Here is a 22,870-nt window from a genome sequence, read left to right on the forward strand (position 1 = left end):
TCATCTAGAAGAAAAGGACAGTTGATACACAGGAATACCACCAACTGCAAGTACAAAACACTCACCTCTCTAACTTGGAATCAAATCATTTTTCCTGCACTGTCACCGAGTCAAAAACCTGGAACTCCATCCCTAACATCATTGTGGGTGTACTTACACCAAATAAACCACAGTACTTCAAGAAGGCAGCTCAACACCACTTCCTTAATGACAGAAACTAGGGTGGCAGTGGGGTGGGAACCTAAGCAGTAGGTCACATGTGGAGTGTTTGAAGAGAAGAGAGGAGCTAAATCGAGTAAGTCCAGTAGGAACAACAGGCAGGGCCAGGTTAATTAACAAAGAAGGACCAGTGGTCTGAAGTGTATTTATTTTAATGCAAGGAGTATAACAGATAAGGCGGATGAGCTCAGAGCCTAGATTAGTATATGGGGCTTAGATGTGGTAGCCAGCACAGAAATTTGGTTGATAGAAGGGCAGGACTGGTAGCTCAACATTACAGGGTTTAGATGTTTCAGGCATGATAGGAAGGATGTAAAAGGAGTCAGGGAGTTGGATTACTGATGAAGCAAAATGTCACAGCTGTACTAGGAGAGGACATCTTGGAGGAATCATCCAGCGAGGCGATATGGATAGAAGTTAGGAATAAGAAAGGTCCAATCACTATGATGGGGTTATGCAACAGGCCTCGACAGCCAGTGGAAATTAGAGGAACAGATATGTAAGCAGATCATGGAAGGTTGTAAAAACAACAGGGTTATGGAAATGAGTGATTTTAATTTCCCCAATATTCACTGGGACTCCCCAAGTATCAAGGGCTTAGATAAGGCAGAATTTGTTAGGTGCATCCAGGAGGGATTCTTGAAACAATATGTAGATAGTCCAATTACAGAAGGGGCCATATTAGACATTGTACTGGGGAAAGAGCCTGGCCAGGTGATTTAAGTTTCACTGGGTGTGCAGTTTGGGAATAGTGATCATAACTTTGTAAGTTTTAAGATAGTTATCAGAAAGGAGAAGACTGATCCTTGGGTGGAAATGTTAACTTGGGGGAAGACTAATTATAACAGTATTAGGCAAGCACTGGAAAAACTGGACTGGGGGTAGCTGTTTGACGGTAAATCCACATTTGATATGTGGGAGCCTTTTAAAAGCCAGTTGACCAGGGTTTAGAACGAGCATGTTCTTGTGAGTACAGCGTAGAATTTTAACATTTCCCTTGCAGCTCTTCTGAATTTCCTAAATTCTTTCAAGCAGCCCCACATAAGCTCAATTTCCTGCCTATAGATCTAGTTATTCAATTTGCTACCACATTGGTTCAAGTAGAGCCTGGCCTTCCATCTTTCCAGTACTTGTGCCAGTGAGCCGTGAATCAAATTCCCTGCCTCTTCCACCATTCTTTCAGGCAATATTTAAACTTCTAATCCATTTTTCCTCATTCCAATTAGATGTAATACAAGTAACAATCCAGAAATGTTGATGCTCGTGGTTTAAATTAAAAAGCAAAGTCCTCAAATTCTCTCAGAAGACGTGAGGAACCAATATCAGTACTCCTCTTAACACAATGAAGCCAGGAGGCTCTGCCATGTGTTTGATGCAATGAAGATTGTAGCTGTAGTTTACACCCAGTTAATTGTCTAGAAACATTAGTAATATACTGCTTTAATAAATGAGACTGTGCTTTTCTAACATTAAAGAAATGTTGTCTGTGGCAAGTGTTATTAGCTTAAAATAAACCTAAGGTCCTAGTGCAAAAGAATAAAAATATTAAAATATTATACTTACATATTTTCCTAGTAGCAGTGAAAATATAAGATTAAATAAAGCAAAACATCCAAAAATCATTCCAACAACAGTGTCATTGGCTCCTTTCCTTCCTGCCTGCAAAGAAAGTAATATAATAAATGCAATACACATGATTCTATTGCACAGAAAGTAGCAAGTATGACTCATTAACTCAAAAGGGAGGGAAACAAAAAGCAGGAAACTAAAGGCAATTATCTTACCATTTTTCATTACTAAGATATTAGGAGCTATTATTAAAGAACTTATAGCAGGACACTTAGAAAAATTCAAGGTAATCGGGCATAATCAACATGGTTTTACGAAAAGAACATGCCACTGAACAAATTTATTGGAGTTCTTTGAGAAGTAATACGTGCTATGGATTGAGTGGAACTAGTGGATATTCTGCACTTAGAATTCTGGAAGGCATTTGGTGAGGTACCACATCAACCATCATTACAGAAAATAAAATTTGAGGTGCCCCTTCCTCTCAAGAAGGCATGTTGATGCCAATAGACATTCAATCTGATGGGGAACCTTTTGTGGGGTCCCGTAAGTCTCCTTTCTGGACAGTCAAGAGGTGCCTTGCCCCTCCACCTCTACCCTGTGGAAGTACAAACCAGGCAGTTAGCTTGTCTCTGGCCAGGACACTATCTGCATATCTTGGCTCTTTTGGCTAAAATGCACATGGGGTTATCCGTCCAGAACTCAAGCTTCAATAATCTCCACTACCGAGTAGGATCCCTCCACCCCAGCTGTGAACCCTAGGACTGTACCTATATATAAAAGGAAAAGAAAAAGAAAATCCTGTGATGACAATAGGTGGCACAGATGAAACTTCATTGTAAAGAATCTCACATTTATAAATATGTGTTCACTTTATATCATTACCTGTGTGATCAATTGTCATTTTAGCTGCAGCTACAAGAGTGAAGGCAAAGTGGCAGCCTTCCTTAGTGCCATGCAATATTATGACCCTTTCAGAAGGTTAGCTTTCTTCCTAGTACCCATAGAAGCACAACACTTTGATAAATACAAGAGGGAGCTTCAGATAGAGTCATACAGCATGGAAACAGACCCTTTGGTCCAACTAGTCCATGCTGAACATAATCCCAAACTAAACTAGTCCCACCTGCCTGCTCCTGGCCCATATGCCTCCAAACCTCTCCTACTCATGTACTTATCCAAATGTCTTTTTGAACATTGTAATTGTACCCACATCCACCACTTCCTTAGGAAGTTCATTCCATACTCGAACCACCCTCAGTGTAAAAAATTTGCCCCTCATGTCTTTTTTTAATGTCTCTCCTCTCACCTTAAAAAGTTACCCCCTAGTCTTTAAATTCCCCGCCCTTGGGAAAAGACTACCATTAACTCTATCTATACCTCTCATTATTTTATAAACTTCTATCAGGTCACCTCTCAACCTCCTATGCTCCAGTAAAAAAACGTCCCAGCCCATCCAGCCTTTCTTTATAACTCAACCCTGGTTAATCTCTTTTGAACCTCTCCAGCTTGATCATGTCCTTCCTATAACTGGGAGACCAGAGCTGGACACAGTATTCCAGAAGAGGCCTCACCAATGTCCTTTACAAGCTCAACATGACTTCTCAACTCCTACACTCAAAGGACTGAGCAATGAAGGCAAGTGTGCCAAACATCTTTTTAACCACCCTGTCTATATGTGACGCAAACTTCAAAGAATTACGTACCTGCATCCCTCAATCCTGTTGTTCTACAACACTACCCAAGGCCCTACCATTAATTGTGTAAGCGTTACCCTTGTTCGTCGTGCCAAAATGCAATACTTCACATTTATCCAGATTGAACACCATCTGCCGTTTTTCAGCCCATTGACCCATTTGAAAAAGGTCCTTTTGTAATGTTAGAAACTCTTTTCAATGTCTGCTTTTGGTGTTGGCCACAAACTTACTAACCATGCCTTCTATATTCTCATCCAAATCATTATATAAATGACAAACATAAAAGAGGTTAAGAGATTCAATTGAACTAAGTTGTCTACATCTAAAATAAGATTTTCTTTTATTCTTTACTAAAACCTCAACATCTTTATTCATCCATTGTTCCTTAATCTTACCAGCCTTACCTTCACCCAGACAGGAACAAAAACCTCTGAACTCTCATCATCTAACTCTTGAATGCCTCCCACTCGTCAGACATCCTTTTACCTGCAAACAGTCTACTCCAATCAACTTTTGAAAGTTCTTGTTTCATACCATTAAAATTTGCCTGACTCCAATTAAAACCTTTAACTTTTATGGAAGGCTTATCCTTTTCCATAACCATTTTGAAACTAATAGAATTATGATTGCTAGACCTAAAGTGTTTCCCCCACTTTTACTTCAGTCACCTGCCCTGCCTTATTGCCCAAAATGCTGTGAAAGCTGAACATTTCTAAACAACAGACCCCCTTGACTACGTCCAAGCGACTGGTTAGATATTGGACCAGGCCCACGACTGACAATGTTTCCCATAACTCAAATAAGTACTATTCTCCTTTCATATTCAGTGTTCTGGAGATTGGTGCTCTGTTGAGGTCAACCTCCATGCATGGAGGATGCAGGCAGTTGTTGCCAATGGAGAATGACCTGAGATGCTGGGGAATGCTGGCCAACTTGAATGCCTGGAGAAGATGCTCTAGGGGCTGAGAGTCTTTGGAAACAGAGTCCTTAAATCCTTTTAATGCAGAGTGAGAAAGATTCTTAAGCAAGGGTGAAAGGTTATTGGCCAGGAAGAGTAGGCAGAAATGCAGGGGCCAGGTCTTACTCCTGCTCCTTATTCATATATTTGTATTATTAATAAGCTGCCTATAGTCAAAAAATGTTGGTATCCATCCTTGGATCCTTTTCTTTATTCCACAGGACATCTTTTAATAATTTGATTTACAGTTTGTCAATTCTTGATACACGAACAGGACCAAGCTTTGCAGTACCTTTCTCAATCATATCAAGACAGATGCTGTGTGACTTTGGCAAAGTGTTACATGTCAAAAGGAGGCCAGTTGGTGCGTTGTGTCTGCACCGGCTCTCCAAAAGACCATCATGACTTAACGCCATTCTCCTGTCTTTTTCCTGGTAGACCTGCGCATTATTTGAATAGAAATAATCATCTGATGCCCTACTGATTATCTCAATTCAACCTACTGCCACCACACTTCCAGGCAGTGCACTCCTGACACAAACCACACATATGAAGAGGCTTTTCACGTCTTTAATAAATCACAACTTCCTCATTTTAAACATAGGAAAAACTCTACTTAAATGTACCCTAAATGCTGAGCTCTTGCTACTGACTGTCTTGTCTCAGTCTGAATCAGACTGCTCGCAATTTCTAATACAAACCAAAAGAACTGCGGATGCTGCAAATCAAGAACAAAAACAAAGTTGCTGGAAAAGCTCAGCAAGTCTGGCAGCATCTGTGACGGAGAACAGAGTTAACGTTTCGGGTCCGGTGACCCTTCCTCAGAACAGTTCTGAGTTCTCAGAACCCAAGCTGAACTTACAACTCCACATTCTTTCCACTAAAATTGCCTACTTCTACTTCAATTCACACCACCACACCCTATCAGCTGCATAAAATTAATTCACACTAGTCACCTCCAGATTCAACTATTCCAAATGTTCTCCTGGTCAGCTCTTCGTTCTTAATCCAGATTCAATTTTGGCCCATCTAAAACCAATATCTTATACTACAGAGTCCCATTCACCCACTCCCTTGGCTCCACTGACTTACTTTGGCCCAATGGTTTGGAATTCTCTCTATACACTTCCATCTTCGTCTCCTACTTGAAGGCTCTTCAGAAAATCTGTCACTTTGATGGAGAATTTGACAATCTCACCTAACATCACCTTTGACTTACCAACCGAAAGACCAGTTTTTAAATTGCTTCATTTATTTGCAACAATAGGCGGAGGTGAAGTCATTTGGTTTCAATTATTTGCATTTATATATAGTGTCTTATTATATATGAATGATTTATTTTATGACATTCTTCCAAAAGCATAAAATAAATTCAAAAGTTGAGACTAAGAGACAAATAGATAACCTCATTCCTCAAGCCACTACTACAAATATGAGGAGTGTCTGTTAAGGCAACATGTTAGACCAAAAGACACAGGAGCAGAAATTACGCCATCTGGCCCATTGAGTCTGCTCTGCCATTCAATCATGGTTGATAAGTTTCTCAACCCCATTTTCCTGCTCTCTCCATGTAACTTTTGATGTCCTTGACAAGGAATTATCTATCTCTGTCTTAAATATAGTCAATGACCTGGCCTCCACAGCCTTCTATGATAAAGAACAAAGAACAAAGAAAATTACAGCACAGGAACAGGCCCTTCGGCCCTCCAAGCCTGCGCTGATCCAGATCCTCTATCTAAACCTGTCACCTATTTTCCAAGGATCTGTATCCCTCTATTCCCTGCCCATTCATGTTTCTGTCTAGATATATCTTAAATGACACTATAGTGCCCACCTCTACCAGCAACGTGTTCCAGGCACCCACCACCCTCTGCGTAAAGAGCTTTCCACGCATATCTTCCTTAAACTTTTCCCCTCTCATCTTGAAATCGTGACCCCGAGTAATTGAGTCCCACTCTGGGGAAAAAAGCTTCTTGCTATCCACCCTGTCTACACCTCTCATGATTTTGTAGACCTCAATCAGGTTCCCCCCTCAACCTCCGTCTTTCTAATGTAAATAATCCTAATCTACTCAACCTCTCTTCATAGCTAGCACCCTCCATACCAGGCAACATCCTGGTGAACCTCCTCTGCACCCTCTCCAAAGCATCCACATCCTTTTGGTAATGTGGCGACCAGAACTGTATGCAGTATTCGAAACATGGTCGAACTAAAGTCCTATACAAACTGTAATATGACCTGCCAGCTCTTGTACTCAATACCCTGTCCAATGAATGAAAGCATGCCGTATGCCTTTTTGACCACTATCAACCGGCATTGCCACCTTCAGGGTACAATGGACCTGAACACCCAGATCTCTCTGTGCATCAATTTTCCCCACGGCTTTTCCATTTACCGTATAGTTAGCTCAACTATAATGATAATGAATTCCATTGATTCACCACACTCTGGCTGAAGAAGTTTCCCCTCATTTCCTTTCTAAAGGGGTTTCCCTTTACTCTGAGGCTGTTACCTTGGTCAAAACAAAATTATATTCCAATGAGAAGAAGTTGATAAAGAATGTCATCAACAAAACTATTTTGTTAAATTTTAATAAACAGTTCATTGATCAAGCACATTCTATTAGTGCAATACCTTTGAACAGTAGAAATACCTAGGCATATTCACCAATTAACACAATTAAATACCCCCTACAGGCTTTAGGGACTTGAGAAGGCAGCTCACCATTGCCGTCTGAAAGGCAATTAGGGATGGCCAATAAGCGCTGGCCTAGCCAGAGACACCCAAATCCTGTGAACGAATTAAAAAGTTATGAAATCAACCCAAATTACAAATGCACAGATTATATTTTCAAGGAAGTCTTCAAAAAGAATGCAACTCAGGTAAATGCAGAATATGTTTATTACCTCTTTTGGAAAGAAAGGTCCCAAAATTGAATAACAAATCATAGAACTAAAGTTCAGTGATGCTGCAGAGACTAGTGTGAAAATTTGGGATCTTGTCCACTTCGGTGATTCATTTCTTGAATTTTCATTTTGATCATCTGCAACTTTACAAATTTAAGTTAAGTTATCAATTTCCAAACAAAAACTGTACAACATTATAGAGAATGTAGAGTTCACTTACAAGAATATTTGGCAATGTTGACTGAGAGAACGTAAGTAGTAAAGACTAGAAACCTGGCTATAACTTGTAAAGTCACTCATCCATTTCCCTCTTTAAAATTTCTTAATTTCATTTCATAATTCATAATTTAAAATTTAAATAGCCTGAATCACTAAATTTGAGCCAAGATTAGAGTTGAGATATCTCTTTTGGGTCTTGGTCATCATAACTCAATACCACACTCAGGGAATGGTACCAAAATACTGTACAGTTTGAAAGTTGACAGCCTCCAACCTCAATTTCAGCTCCCCAGCATCCACATTTCTTTGTTTTATTATGTTGGAAAATGTGTATTCTTTAACACTGAATTTTCCTCAAATTTACTTTGTAGCATGAGATTTCATTTAATTGCTGTTACTAGCTTTACAAATTTCCAGCCCATATTAAAACAGAAGGAAAAAGTCACAAAAATCACTGAGGTCATGATGCTCCATTGAATTGACATTAATGATTTATCTGTCACTGTATGCATCCTATTACCAATATATTGTTTGGGAAAAGGAGTTTTTGCTCTTAGAAAGAATGTTAAGCTAACCCTCAGATTTATGCAAGCAATGGGACAACTGTCATCCTGGTGCCATGAGAAGCTGCCCATGATCATTAGCCAGAAGGGCTCAGATGGGCGATTGTCAGAGTGCAGATCATCAGCCCCCAAAATAAGGTATATTAACTGAGTAAGTGTGTTCGAGATGGAATGTCTCGTGGAATGAGCCATCACCTTCTAGGGAGAAGACAAAGTTTGAAAGAAGAACAAAGACTGTTAACCAGGCTACCACCAAAGCCTACAAAACAGCAGAGAGAAACACCCACCACTCAAAACAGGAGGGGTCCACTGCCTGTATGGGATGGCTTCTGGATCAGTAAAGCATTCTCTTCTACCATGGCAAGTAGATTTCCTTTCTGTGTCTAATTAAATAATGCATATCTAAACTGCTGCTTCTTAACCAAGCTAATAAATTATTTGAATATCCCTACAAATGATTGACTGGCTATATTTGGCAACTGTGATCGCAAACACCTGACATTTAACAAAGAGCGGCTTGGTAGCACTACTATTGAATGACTCCTAAAGGATATAGCTTTCGAAGAAGCGTGCTGCTGATGGTGACATAGCCAATAGGAAGGAAAAGTTTACATCAATTCTTTGCTCTTCTGCTGAGAGGGAACACCACACTGTGCTAGCAGAGACTAGGATTCTTCATATTGAAAGAAAGCAAGTGTGAAATAGTGCCAGGCACAAACATGGTGACGTTAAAACAAAATAAATGCATAATTTTCAGCAAATACGAAATAGATAAAGCAAAGCCATCCAAAGATCAATGGATTAAAATCAGAACTCTGCAGTCCTGTCACATCCAGTCCTGAATGATGGTGGACAATTGAACTACTAACAGTGATTGGGAGTACGTTCAGTATGCAAAGTGCAGTGGTTCATTGCTTTAGGGCCATTTAGTAATGGACAACAAATGTCAGGCTTTTCAACAGCACATACAAACACAGAACTGGAGAAACTCAGCTTACGAGCAGTCCAGTTTGACTTTTTTAGAACTGAAAGGTCTGATGTTTTAAAAACACGCTTTTGACAGAGTTGGGGGTGGAGGAGGGAGGTGCCAGATGTAATAAAAATGGAGAACGGTACGGAAAGGAGGTGAATGGGCTGACGGAGCACCCTGCATCACACCTTACAGTCCACACATCCCCTCCCTATGCTATTACAAAAGGTATATAACGCTTGCTCATTCACCTTCTCCCTTCCTCATTATCCAAGGCCCCAAACGCATCTTCCAGGTGAAGAAGGGTTTTATTTGTACTTCCTTCAATCTAGTCTACCATATTCGCTGTTGATAATGCCTTCTCCTCTAATCTGCCTTCCTGTGTTCTGAGGAAGGGTCACCGGACCCAAAACGTTAACTCTTTTTTTCCTGCTCAGATGCTGCCAGACCTGCTGAGCTGTTCCAGCAACTTTGTTTTTGTTCCTGGCAAGACTAAATACAGACCGGGTTGCACTGCACCTCGCCTTTGTGTACAGGAATGATCCTGGCTTCCCAGTTGCTTACAATTTCAATAAACCTACTTGCTCCGGAGCTAACATTTCCCTCTTGGGATAACACAGTGTGGAGCTGGAAGAACACGGCAGGCTAGGCAGCTTGAAAGGAGCAGGAAAGTTGACGTTTCGGTTCGGGACCGTTCTCCTGGGCTCGCTGCAACGTTCCAGCGTTGCACGACGCACGCTCCAAGGAACAACGACACAACCCATGAATGAATTAAGAAAAACATTCATGTCCTTAAAGCAAGTGAACCTCTCTGTGCCGCATGCTCATATTCATTACACTCCATTGAACGAAATCCTGTTCTTTGGAACTATTATTTTTCTGGTCTTTCGTTGCTAGAACTTTTACTAGAAAAAGCCTATCAGGTAAATACGGGGGGCGGGGGGGAAAGAGAGCTGAGGCACTTACTTTCATTTCCTTGACCGGACATTGTCCTTTGGTGGGAACACACCTTTGGGACCGGCCGAGGGAGACACACTCCTTACTGCGTATCCCGTAGAAATGAAAACGGTCGATCCGATCAATTCGTTCGACCCGTCCAATCTTGCAGGCAAGATTTTTCAATTCTCCGAAGTAACTCCCTCTCATCGGCTCTGTTTTATAAATGGAAATTCTGTTTAAAAGTATTCAATTCGTCTGTTGCGTTGAATAATCTTGTCCTCACAAGTTGTCCCACTTCTGTTGCAACAGTCAAGTGAAAACCCAGCAACACTCACACACTCACCCCAGTGACTCATTCCAGAATTACATAACAAGGTGTAGGGCTGGATGAACGGAGCAGGAAGGCTGACGTCGCGGGCCTAGACCCTTGTTCAGAAAAGGGGGCGGGGAAGGGGGTTCTGAAATAAATAGGGAGAGAGGGGGAGGCGGATAGAAGATGGATAGAGGAGAAGATAGGTGGAGAGGAGACAGACAGGTCAAAGAGGCGGGGATGGAGCCAGTAAAGGTGAGTGTAGATGGGGAGTTAGGGAAGGGATAGGTCGGTCCAGGGAGGACAGACAGGTCAAGGGGGCGGGATGAGGTTAGTCGGTAGGAGATGGGGGTGGGGCTTGAGGTGGGAGGAGGGGATAGGTGGGAGGAAGGACAGGTTAGGGAGGCGGGGACGAGCTGGGCTGGTTTTGGGATGCGGTAGGGGGAGGGGAGATTTTGAAGCTTGTGAAGTCCACATTGATACCATTGGGCTGCAGGGTTCCCAAGCGAAATATGAGATGCTGTTCCTGCAACCTTCGGGTGGCATCGTTGTGGCACTGCAGGAGGCCCAGGATGGACATGTCGTCTAAGGAGTGGAAGGGCGAATGCCACCTGAAGTGGGATGCCTGTATATGGAAGTTTCATCACGATATAGTTCTACTCTGCTTAGCATTCCATATTTATTAAATACTAAGCGGAGTAGAACTACATCGCTTCATCGGAGGCCGCACTGATGATGTTACCTAGCATGGTGACGAAACGTCTGAACTACAACCAGCCAGTTCGGTGAGCAAGTCAACAACCTGTATAAGTCCTGCTCTGATTTGCCTTTCCAAAATGCAGCATCTCACATCTATTTAAATTAAACTCCTTTGGCACTCCTTTGCCCATCTGATCAAGATCCCATTGTAACTCTGAGATCACCTTCTTCACTGTCCACTACAGCTCCAATTTTGGTGTCATCTGCAAACTTACTAACAACACCTCCTATGTTCACATCCAAATCATTTATATAAATGACAAACAGCAATGATGCAGCACTGATCCTTGTGGCACACCGTTAGTCACAAACCTCCAGCCTGAAAAGCAACCCTCCACCACCACCCTCTGTCTTCTACGTTTGAGCCTGTTCTGTATCCAAATAGCTCGTTCTCCCTCTATTCCGTGTCATCTAACCTCGCTAACCATTCTCCATAAGGAACCTTGTCGAACACCTTACTGAAATCCAAATAGATCATGTCCACTGCTCTGCCTTCATCAAATCTGTTTGTTACTTCTTCAAGAAACTCAATCAAGTTGGTGAGACATGATTTATCACACACAAAGCCATATTGACTATCACTAATCAGTCCTTGCCTTTCCAAATACATGTAAATCCTGTCCCTTAGGATTCCCTCCAACAACTTGCCCACCACTGATGTCAGGCTCACCAGTCTATAGTTGCCTGGCTTTTCCTTACCATCTTTCTTAAGTAGTGGCACCATGTTAGCTAACCTCTAGTCTTCCAGCACCTCACCTGTGGCTATCAATGATCCAAATTTCTCAGCAAGGGGCCCAGCAATCACTTCCCTAGCTTCCCACAGTCTTCTAGGGTACGCCTGATCAGATCCCAGGGATTTATCCACATTTATACATTTTAAGACCTCCAGTACCTCCTCCTCTGTAATTTGGACATTTTTCAAAGGATCACTACTTATTTCCCCACGTCCTTTATCTTTTATATCCTTCTCCACAGTAAACACTGATGTGAGATACTTGTTTAGTATCTCCCCCATCTCCTGCGGTCCCACACATGGGCGGCCTTGCTGATCTTTAAGGGGCCCTATTCTCTCCCTAGTTACCCTTTAATGTATTTGTAGAATCCCTTTGGATTCTCCTTACCCCTATTTGCCAAAGATATTTCATGACCCCTTTGTGCCCTCCTGATTTCCCTCTTAAGTATACTCCTATTGCCTTTATACTCTTCTAGGGATTCACTCAATTTCTGCTGTCTATACCTGACATATGCTTCCTTCTTTTTCTTGACCAAAACCTCAATTTTTCCAAGTCATCCAGCATTCCCTATACTTACCAGCCTTTTCATTCACCCTAACGGGAACATACTGTCTCTGGACTCTCGTTACCTCATTTTTGAAGGCTTCCCATTTTCCAGCCATCCCTTTACCTGAGAACATCCGGCCCATGAGTAATTATATAATAGAATAAAATAATTATGTAGCTAATTGGAACATATTAAGGATGACAGGACAGATGATGTGTCATAGTTGCAGCATGTGGAAGATCCTGGATGCCAGTTTGATCTACATTTAGATATATGACATTCTGTGTTATCTCTTATGTAGGATTTTATCAAGGACCTTATAGAAATGCATGAAAACACATCTAGACAATCCCCTGTCCACTACCTTAGTCACTTCTTCAAAATAATTCAATGAGGTTTGTCAGGCATGATGTACCTGTTACGAATCCATGCTGGCTATCTCTGATTCACTGAAAACTCTTAAGGTGTTCAGCTACCCCCATCCTTGATAATAGACTCCAACAACTTCCACATCACAAATGTCAGGTTAACTGGCCTGTAACTCCCTGGGTTTTCTTCTTGCAGTGTACTTTTGAATATAGAGAACATTTTTAAATGAGAGGCTGTGATTCAGACATTTAGACATACTCAACCTTGATCTACTTGGAGGAGACATGAATTCCAGCTCCTAAGAAAGGGTTTTGATACAAAACAGAATTCTTTTAACAGATGCTGGCTGTAAACTTTTGTTTCCAGTTTTCCAGCTTCTGCAGTATTTTACTTTGGACATGACGACTATGCAAGTGTCAGCAGAGGCTGATGATAGTACATCCTCTGACCGAGTTGGATGATTCTGACCTCAACTGGTTGGGTCCCGTACATGTAGGCTGATATCCTGTGAACAATTGAAGGAGTGCTGCAATGTCGGAGCTACATGCCATCGTTTGCAAACTTCATCCACCCTGTACACCAGGGGGTGACACCAGGATACTTTAGCACTATCTTGAAGAAAGGTGAGCCATTATCCCTATATTGTTCAAATTCCAACACCAGAACAAAAATCAATGCAGTGTGCAGAACTGAGTTTGCTGCGTGCAAATTGACTGTTTGACATTACACATGCAGCACTTTAAAAGTACTTAATTGGACAATGGCATGTAGGATCTTGTGGGCGCAGTGATAGTGTCCCTACAAAAACAGAAACTGCTGGGAAAACTCAGCAGGTCTGGCAGCATCTTTGGAGGTGAAGCAGAATTAACATTTCAGGTCCAAGTATCTTTCTGCAGAAGCCTTCACTGCACCCGAACATTCTGTCCACAGATGCTGCCAAAACCTGCTGAGTTTTCCCAGCTATTTCTGTTTAGGTTTCCCATTTCCAGCATCCGCAGTCCTTTGGGGGTTTTTGATATTGTCCATACCTCTGGGCTGGGAGGTCTGGGTTCAGGTCCCACCAGCTTCTGAGGTGTGTCATAACATCTCTTGCACAGGTTGATCAGATAATACCTTGCACAGTGCTGGGATAACTCCTGTGGGGCACTGGTAATGTCCCTACCTCCAAGCCAGGTGTCCCGGGTTCAAGTTCTGTCTATTTTAAGGGCGCGTAATAACATGACATAACAAGGTGTAGAGCTGGATGAACACAGCAGGCCAAGCAGCATCAGAGGAGCAGGAAGGCTGACGTTTCAGGCCTAGACCCTTCTTCAGAAATGGAGGAGGGGAAGGGGGTTCTGAAATAAATAGGGATAGAGGGGAAGGCGGATAGAAGATGGATAGAGGAGAAGATAGGTGGAGAGGAGACAGACAGGTCAAAGAGGCGGGGATGGAGCCAGTAAAGGTGAGTGTAGGTGGGGAGGTAGGGAGGGGATAGGTCGGTCCAGGGAGGACAGACAGGTCAAGGGGGCGGGATGAGGTTAGTCGGTAGGAGATGGGGGTGGGGCTTGAGGTGGGAGGAGGGGATAGGTGGGAGGAAGGACAGGTTAGGGAGGCGGGGACGAGCTGGGCTGGTTTTGGGATGCGGTAGGGGAGATCTTGAAGCTTGTGAAGTCCACATTGATACCATTGGGCTGCAGGGTTCCCAAGCCCTTGGTCCAGGAACTCCCTACCTATGTCCGCGACACCATCCACGCCCTCCACCTCTCCTCCAGAACTTCCAATTCCCCGATCCCCAACACCTCATCTTTACCATGGACGTCCAGTCCCTATACACCTGCATTCCCCATACAGATGGCCTAAAGGCCCTCTGCTTCTTCCTGTCCCGCAGGCCCGACCAGGCCACCTCCACTGACACCCTCATTCGCTTAGCCGAACTCGTCCTCACACTCAACAACTTCACTTTCAATTCCCACTTCCTACAGACAAAGTGGGTGGCAATGGGTACTCGCATGGGCCCAAGCTATACCTGCCTCTTTGTAGGTTACGTGGAACAATCCCTCTTCCATACCTACACTGGCCCTAAACCCCACCCCTTCCTCCGTTACGTGGATGACTGTATCAGCGCCGCCTTGTGCTCCCACGAGGAGCTTGAACAGTTCATCCACTTCACCAACACCTTCCACCCCAACCTTAAGTTCACCTGGACCATCTCTAATACCTCTCTCTCCTTCCTGGACCTCTCTGTCTCCATCTCTGGCAACCATCCAGAAACCGATATCCATTTCAAGTCCACCGACTCCCACAGCTACCTAGAATACTCCTCCTCCCACCCACCTTCCTGCAAAAATGCCATCCCCTATTCCCAATTCCTTCACCTCCGACGCATCTGCTCGCAGGATGAGGCATTCCACTCCCGTACATCTCAGATGTCCTCGTTTTTCAAGGACCACAACTTCCCCCCCCTCAGTGGTCGAGAATGCCCTCGACCGTGTCTCCCGCAACTCATCCTTCACACCCTCTCCCCGCAATAACAACCAAAACAGAATCCCCCTCGTCCTCACATACCACCCCACCAACCTCCGGATCCAACGCATCATCCTCCGACACTTCCGCCATCTGCAATCTGACCCCACCACCAAAGACAGTTTTCCCTCCCCACCCTTATCTGCTTTCAGGAGGGACCACTCTTTCTCCATGACTCCCTTGTCCGCTCCACACTCCCCTCCAGCCCCACCACTTTTCCCTGCAACCGCAGGAAGTGCTACACCTGCCCTTACACCTCCCCCCTCATCCCCATCCCAGGCCCCAAGAAGACTTTCTACATCAAGCAGATGTTCACCTGCACATCTGCTAATGTGGTATACTGTATCCACTGTTCCCATTGGTGGCCTCCTCTACATCGGGGAAACCAAGCGGAGGCTCGGGGACCGCTTTGCAGAACACCTACGCTCGGTTCGCAATAAACAACTGCACCTCCCAGTCGCGAACCATTTCAACTCCCCCTCCCATTCCTCAGATGACGTGTCCATCCTGGGCCTCCTGCAGTGCCACAACAATGCTATCCGAAGGTTACAGGAACAGCAACTCATATTCCGCTTGGGAACCCTGCAGCCCAATGGTATCAATGTGGATTTCACAAGCTTCAAAATCTCCCCTCCCCCTACCGCATCCCAAAACCAGCCCAGCTCGTCCCCGCCTCCCTAACCTGTCCTTCCTCCCACCTCAAGCCCCACCCCCATCTCCTACCTACTAACCTCATCCCGCCCCCTTGACCTGTCTGTCCTCCCTGGACTGACCTATCTCCTTCCTAACTCCCCACCTACACTCACCTTTACTGGCTCCATCCCCGCCTCTTTGACCTGTCTGTTTCCTCTCCACCTATCTTCTCCTCTATCCATCTTCTATCCGCCTCCCCGTCTCTCCCTATTTATTTCAGAACCCCCTTCCCCTCCCCCATTTCTGATGAAGGGTCTAGGCCTGAAACGTCAGCCTCATTGCTCCTCTGATGCTGCTTGGCCTGCTGTGTTCATCCAGCTCTGCACCTTGTTGTCTCAGATTCTCCAGCATCTTCAGTTCCTACTATCTCTGAAGCGCGTAATAACATCTCGGTCTCACTTGGAGGAGGGAGCGAGAGAGGGGAAAAAACAGTAACGTAGTAGTCAGACGCTGTGCCGAAATCGTGGAAGAAGGCGCCACCTAAACGGTTGTTGTTGTTGTTGTTGTAGTAGTATTAGCGGTCACCACGGTGACGTTTCCTGTCAGGCGAGTTGTGCGGCCGCCTGTCTACGAGGTCACGTGGGGGAAGCGGGGTCCTGCGCGACTCGGGGCGGGAGTGAACGCGGTGACGTTGCGGCGCACGCGCGCTCCACCCCGCCACCTTGACCCCGCCCTTCTCCCTCTCTCTCTCTGTCCGGCTCGCGGTGAGTACAGGCCGGACCGGCGGGTTATCCGAGCCCCATCGCCGCCATCCTCGGCTCCAGCCGCCCGCGGGAGCCCGCGATCGTACCGGCCGCCACTAACAATCACACTCTGCTTTATATTGTAGCACGAAACCGCCGCCTTCCGGCGCAACCAGACCCGCAGCGCGATGGCCGAGGAATGGTGAGTGAGTTGGCCCTGACACCCGCCCGCCATCTCGTCGTCCTCTTCCCAGGCCTGCGGATCCGGGCGCTGCAGGGACCGAGCTGGGGAGGAAAGGTGGCGATGGGGATGGAAAGGGGTTGGCAGGCAGCGGAAAACCAGTTGGTAAACCCGGAATGGGATCCCAGTGTTCCGGGAGGTGAGGGGTGGAATGAGGATGGGGTTGGGCCGCTGGAACAAGCTTTTATTTTTCTCTTCCCCTCCCGTCTTCAAGTGGGGACGGGGTGGTACTGTGCAGAGAGTAACATCCGAGGGAGTTGGAGGGTGGCTCCCTGACCGTGGCTGAGCAGGTCAGGGGTCTGGAAAGCAGCAGCGATTTTCAGCGATTTGCTGTCGCCACTATGCTTTTTTTGGTTTGTTCCACGTGTCCCACATTTTTCAGCGGCCCACGCGCAGCGAATCCGGTGCTCTTTCTGCAAGAACTTGCAAGCGTGAGGAGTTGGCGTGCGGCCAGCATAAAATGTAGGGGAAGAATCATAAAGTATGAGGCGTGCTGGTAGGGAGGGATTGCAGTATTCGGTACACAGGTGTTTGGATGTCCTGGGACATGGATCACAAAAATTTAGTATTCGGAAGCTCATAAAATCATGAGGGACATGGATAGTGTGAATAGTCAAGGCCTTTTCCCCGGGGTAGGAGAGTCCAGAACTAGAGAGTATAGGTTTAAGGTGAGAGACGAAAGATTTAAAAGGGCCTGAGGAGCAACGTTTTCACACAGGGTGGTGTGTGTATAGAATGAGCTGCCAGAGGTGATTGTGGTGGAGGTGGGAACAGTCAACATTTAAAAGGCATCTTGGGTATATAAATGGGAAGGGTTTAGAGGAGTATAGGCTAAATGCTGGCAAATGCAACTAGATTAATTCAGAATATCTGGTCGGCATGTACGAGTTGGACTGAAGGGTCAGTTTCCGTGCCATGCATCTGTGACTCTGATTCAAGTGCAGCAAATGATTGAGAAGGCAAATGGAATGTTAGTACTGTATTTTATTTTTGGAAGAAAAGTAGGGTATAAATAAAATAGTCTTATTCCTGCACCTGTACAGGGTTTTGGTCAACCACATCAGTATCGTATACAATTTTGGCCTCTGTTCTTGCAAAAAAGTATATAATTGCATGAGAAGCCATTTGGGAAGTGTTCACTTGGCTCATGTAGGGCTTATGAATGTAGGCAATGGGCATTTATTATAAACAAATCTGAACAGATTGGACCTTTATCATTGAATCCTCCATCCTATCCCTGTACATCTTTGGACTATGGGAGCACCTGGAGGAAACCCATGCAGACATGGAGAATGCGCAAATGCCATACAGATAGTTGCCCAAGACTAGTCAAACTGGTGCTGTGTGGCAGCAGGGCTAACCAACCCACTAGAGTTTAGAAGAATGAGTGTGATTTGTTATTGTAGCAGGAAAGTGGCATTGAGACAGCAGCCAGATCACCCAGATCTTATTGAACCTTTATTCCCAACCCTCTAAACAGATTTCTCCTTATCTCAGTTCTATATAAATGGAGCCTTATCCTAATACTTTCCCCATATTATAGATTTTCCAGCAATGCAATCATCTGTCTGTCCTGTCAAATCCCTTCAGCATCTTGCACGTTTCAATGAGAGAACCTAATTTTTCTAAATTTTAGAGAACATAGACTCACTCACGTTGTGCCTCATACCAGGAACCACCTTTGCAGTTCTCCCTCCAAGGCAGTGATCTAATACATATGGAATCAAAATCTGCATTGTACTCCAGGTGTAACTTCAGCAAAGCCCTATGTAATTAGAATGAAACTTTAGTTGTCCCTTCCCTCTGTGTCGCTAATTGCTTATGTACCTGTATGCTTGTACCAGTGTATGTAAATCTCTTTGAATGTTGACATTTAACAGTCTTTGGGCCTTTTAAATAATATTATTTTACAGTTCTTACTACCAAGTGAATACTTTCTAAATACCATCTCCTACCTGTCACCTTGATGCCCACTCACTGAAGCTATCTAATTCTTGTTGTAGCCTTAGTGTCCTCTTCAGTGTTTAGTTTTGTGTTGTAAGGAAACTTAGGTACATTAATTCATTGTTGCCTATATCATTGATATAAATTGTAATTAGCTGAGGTCTCCAAACTGATCGTTGTGGCATTCCACTAGTCAGAGCCTGTCAGATTAGTAATATCCATTTAACCGTACTTTTTGCATCTGTAGGTTAGAACAAAATTTTGATATTGTTACATCTGTCCTGCCAAAGGCTAGCAGGTTCGTGGTTGGACCCAGTGATGGGCTGGAATGATTTGTATGAATTATTGACAAACTTACTTTTGTCGGTGAAAAAGTGGTGAAAATGTAAAGTTGTTGCCAGTAGAAGCACTTTTTAAATAACGAACATATTGATCTAAGTGTACGTGCGGCTCTGAAAGTTTCAAGTCTCATCAATTGGTCAGGTTTTTTAAAAAAGGCTTAAAAATAAATTGAAGTGGTTCCTTGTCAAATCAATTTAAAATCCTGTTATAATGCTGATCATAATTGTTGAATTCTAAGTTAAGAATAACTGGTTGTACGAATTGAATTAAGCTACATGGTTGGAATGATGAACCTTTTATGTCGGATACCCCTTCACTCTTGAGAATGAGTGAAAAATTTCTTCTGACAACTTGTAGCTCAGAGACATTGATGACCGCTTTGCTTGATCTAATATAAGTTGAATATTGGCAGGTAGTGGGATTCTGCAAATGTATAATTTCAACTTTTTTGTCAGCATAACAGCAGGTGGTGTTATGGATGTGAATACTGCACTTCAGGAAGTGTTGAAAACTGCATACATCCATGATGGCTTGTGTTGTGGTCTCCGGGAGGCTGTCAAGGTACTGGACAAGTGAGTAGCTTTTCAGTAATTCCATAAGGGACTAATAATTTTGACTTGCAATAATAGTATTTGCACCTGGTTACACGCAGCGGAAGATGACCCAATACAACTATTGTACATGTAAATTATTGGAATTGGTGTTAAAAGGAAGATTGTGATATGAAATGAGTTTTGTTCTAACAGCTTATTGCTAAAATCATTACGGTGTACTGACAATCAAATTGCTGAAACCACACATAGTCAAAATATCGAGTATTTAGTCGGTAGTATGAATGCAATTCTGTGCTTGTAAGTTAGTTCCTCGTTTAAACTGTTAAATTCATTGTGAAATTCGGCTGTTATTGAGTCTTGAGCTTACACTGAATGTAGGTGTAACATTTTGTGGGAGCAGGGCAGGATATCAGGAAGAACTTGAGTTAGTAACTCCTATTGAATGTGCATTTGGATGCCTGATTGCTTCACTGTATGGCAGCTGGTAACTGTTGCACAGAGGTCACTTGCGTGATCAACTGAAGGCCGGTTACTGTTGGTAGAAATGTACCAAGTAAGCAAGAATTTTTATATTGTGGGATGACAGCATTGTCGCCCATCCCTAGTTGCCCTTGAGAAGGTGGTGAGCTGCCTTCTTGAAGCGCTGCAATCCACCTGCTGCGGGTTGACCCACAATGCCATTTGGGATGGAATTCCAGGATTTTGACTCCGTGACAGTGGACGAACAGCAAAATATTTCAAAGTCAGGATGGTGAGTGGCTTGGAGAGAAACTTGAAGGTAGTGGTGTTCCCATATATTTGCTGCCCTTGTCCTTCTAAATGGAAGTGGTTGTGCGTTTAGAAAGTGCTATCTGAAGTTATAATGAACTTGGGCGATGAATCAGTTTCAGGATTCGCCATAGCTGTGTCACACCGCATAAGAAAGACAGATCTTGTTTGTTACTGTTGAACATCTACAGTCATACTCTTCCAAATTAGTAAGGGGCCTTTCTTGGACCTGTCTGGATACTGTCTGTCTCAAGAACAGACTAAATGTTTGTGGTCTATCCAATCATTTGCATAAACGTTATGCTTATTTTTCAACTTGTGTGTGTGTGTGTGTGGTTTATAAATAGCATTTGCTTTAGTTTTTGAAATTGGTCTATTCATTTGATCATTTTGGATTAAATTGTGGTTGCCTACTGCCAGAAATAGCTGAATGTAATTTTGTGATTTTCTTTTAAACCCTCAGGCGACAGGCTCACTTGTGTGTCCTGGCAGCCAATTGTGATGAGGCACAGTATGTTAAATTGGTAGAAGCACTCTGTGCTGAACATGGGATCCACCTGATGAAGGTAAGTATTGCATTGAGCAAAGAACTGTTGGAATCCTGACCAGGCTGTGTTCCATTGCCTTCTTATAATTTTAAAATGTATTATACAAATCAAAATCCAGAATAATGAACTGTATTCTGAAGCTACAAAATCAGCTCCAAATTCCCTGATTTTTCATTGACTTGGGCTCCTTGCACCAATTCAGTGATTATTTCATTTTTGTAGATCAGGTGTACCCTATTAATGGCCAATCCTTTTGTCATACAAACTGCTAACACTAAATCAAAATCTGTCTTTTTGTATAGTTCATTAGTTATGATTGCTGGTGGATGTTTTGGAAACCTGGATAATTGGAGTCATGGCTGATCTGCTTGTAACCTCAGCCCCACATTCTTGCCTACTCCCGACTACCTTTTGTACAATTTATAATGGGTTGAGGGGTTATGGCAGAAAAGTGGAGTTGAGACAGATGAGATCAGTCATGATTATATTGAATAGTGGAGCAAGCTCAACAACTAATTTGTGCATTCCTACTCCATAGTTTTTCTGTTCTTTCATCCCCTTGTTTAGCAAAAAATCTGTAGTTCAGCCTCAAAAATATTTACAAGTTATGTTTCCACTTTTTTCGAGAAAAGTTCCCAAGATTCTCCATTCTTGAGAGCAAAAACATAACTTACTGTTTTAAGTGGGTAACTTTTTTTTTTAACATGTCCCAATTCTAGGTTTTCCCCGATGAGGAGATGTCCTCTCCTCATCTACCCTGTCATGCCCCGCCTCAGGATCTTGCGTTTCAATCAAATTACTTCTTACTCTTCTAAACTACAGATGTAAGCCTAACGTCTCCATGCTCACTACCATCTTCTCGAGTAATTAGTGATGGGCAATGAATGCTGGCCTAGCTTACAATATACATCCTAGAATTCCTAAACTGATGTTGAAGCTGTCTTTGCTCCTGACAGCTGGGACATGAAACAAGAGGATGTTTGTAAAACTTTACCCAAAGAGTCACTACCTCGAGGGGGATAATAGGGTTGTACTGTTGAGGCATTTATCTCTAGTTTTATGAACAATGAATGAATGTAGATGTGACTGACATATACATGTGTGTGTAAAAATATATATACTGTGTTGGATTTAGAAAGGTTTGACCAGACTGTATCTGTGATGACCACTTGGCTCCCTCACCAGAAATCGAATGAAGAAAAATGCCAGAATTGTTACCCAAAAAGAGTCTGAGATGCAGTATTTTTCATGCCATATGTTGGTGAAACTTTGGTAGTGTTTGTCAGATGCTGCACAGCTGCCTTTTTGTACATTGCAGGTTGATGACAACAAGAAGCTTGGTGAATGGGTAGGTCTTTGCAAAATAGACCGAGAAGGGAAGCCCCGCAAGGTTGTAGGCTGTAGCTGTGTTGTTGTCAAGGTGAGTTACTTCAATTAAGGGTTAAGCTTATTCATAGAGAAACATGGAGGTACTCTTAGTTTTTGGGCCTATGTCTGTGTATTTTATACTATGTAATTTAGTCTAACAAACTTGACTTAAATGAAAGAACTACTGTTCATTCATAGAGAATTGTTTTAATTCTTCCAAATTGGAGATTGTTAAAAGATTTAATCTGACACACATTAACACATAGTGTGATTTTTTTTTAGGATTATGGGAAAGACTCTCAAGCCAAGGATGTCATTGACAATTATTTCCGAGGAAAGTGATATATTTCATAAATAAATAAAAAGGAAAATTTAATTTTGTGACTCAGATTCTTTTCACTGAGGTTATGCTGTTTGTGGTATTAATCTTGGAAGTGACGTACAATTTATTCTATCAACACAAGA

The 22,870-nt window shown here is 43.3% G+C and overlaps 2 protein-coding genes and 2 non-coding genes across 15 annotated transcripts in view; 3 read left to right on the forward strand and 1 right to left on the reverse strand.

The window, feature by feature from the left end:
• The window catches only part of slc18b1 (solute carrier family 18 member B1), a 44,757-nt gene extending 28,264 nt beyond the window's left edge, over positions 1-16,493 (reverse strand). For 4 of the 10 annotated variants that reach the window (XM_048596523.1, XM_048596520.1, XM_048596519.1 and 1 more), the window contains exons 1-3: positions 10,384-10,498; positions 10,068-10,252; positions 1,783-1,878 (exon numbers count right to left, since the gene is read on the reverse strand). In XM_048596523.1, the coding sequence (XP_048452480.1) occupies positions 1,783-1,878; positions 10,068-10,252; positions 10,384-10,396 (294 nt within the window). In that variant the 5' untranslated portion in view covers positions 10,397-10,498. The other 6 variants (XM_048596517.1, XM_048596521.1, XM_048596515.1 and 3 more) reach the window with 5 other exon arrangements.
• Positions 15,977-22,781, forward strand: rps12 (ribosomal protein S12). 3 transcript variants are annotated; one of them, XM_048596525.1, is made up of 6 exons: positions 15,977-16,444; positions 16,787-16,842; positions 19,623-19,739; positions 20,953-21,055; positions 22,356-22,457; positions 22,688-22,781. In XM_048596525.1, the coding sequence occupies exons 2-6, from the start codon at positions 16,829-16,831 to the stop codon at positions 22,745-22,747; spliced, it is 396 nt and encodes a 131-aa protein (XP_048452482.1). In that variant the 5' UTR covers positions 15,977-16,444; positions 16,787-16,828; the 3' UTR covers positions 22,748-22,781. The 3 variants fall into 3 exon arrangements, with proteins under 3 accessions (XP_048452482.1, XP_048452481.1, XP_020370797.1); XM_020515208.2 differs by having other exon boundaries at positions 16,011-16,661; XM_048596524.1 differs by having other exon boundaries at positions 15,985-16,842.
• LOC125483236 lies at positions 19,446-19,518 on the forward strand. Its single transcript, XR_007262192.1, has one exon. It is a non-coding gene; the product is annotated as a small nucleolar RNA SNORD101 (small nucleolar RNA).
• Positions 22,189-22,276, forward strand: LOC125483242. Its single transcript, XR_007262197.1, has one exon. It is a non-coding gene; the product is annotated as a small nucleolar RNA SNORD100 (small nucleolar RNA).
• Positions 22,782-22,870: the final 89 nt, after the last annotated feature.

Source organism: Rhincodon typus, chromosome 5 (genome assembly GCF_021869965.1).
Source record: "Rhincodon typus isolate 14 chromosome 5, sRhiTyp1.1, whole genome shotgun sequence".
NCBI classification, from domain to species: Eukaryota; Metazoa; Chordata; class Chondrichthyes; order Orectolobiformes; family Rhincodontidae; genus Rhincodon; species Rhincodon typus.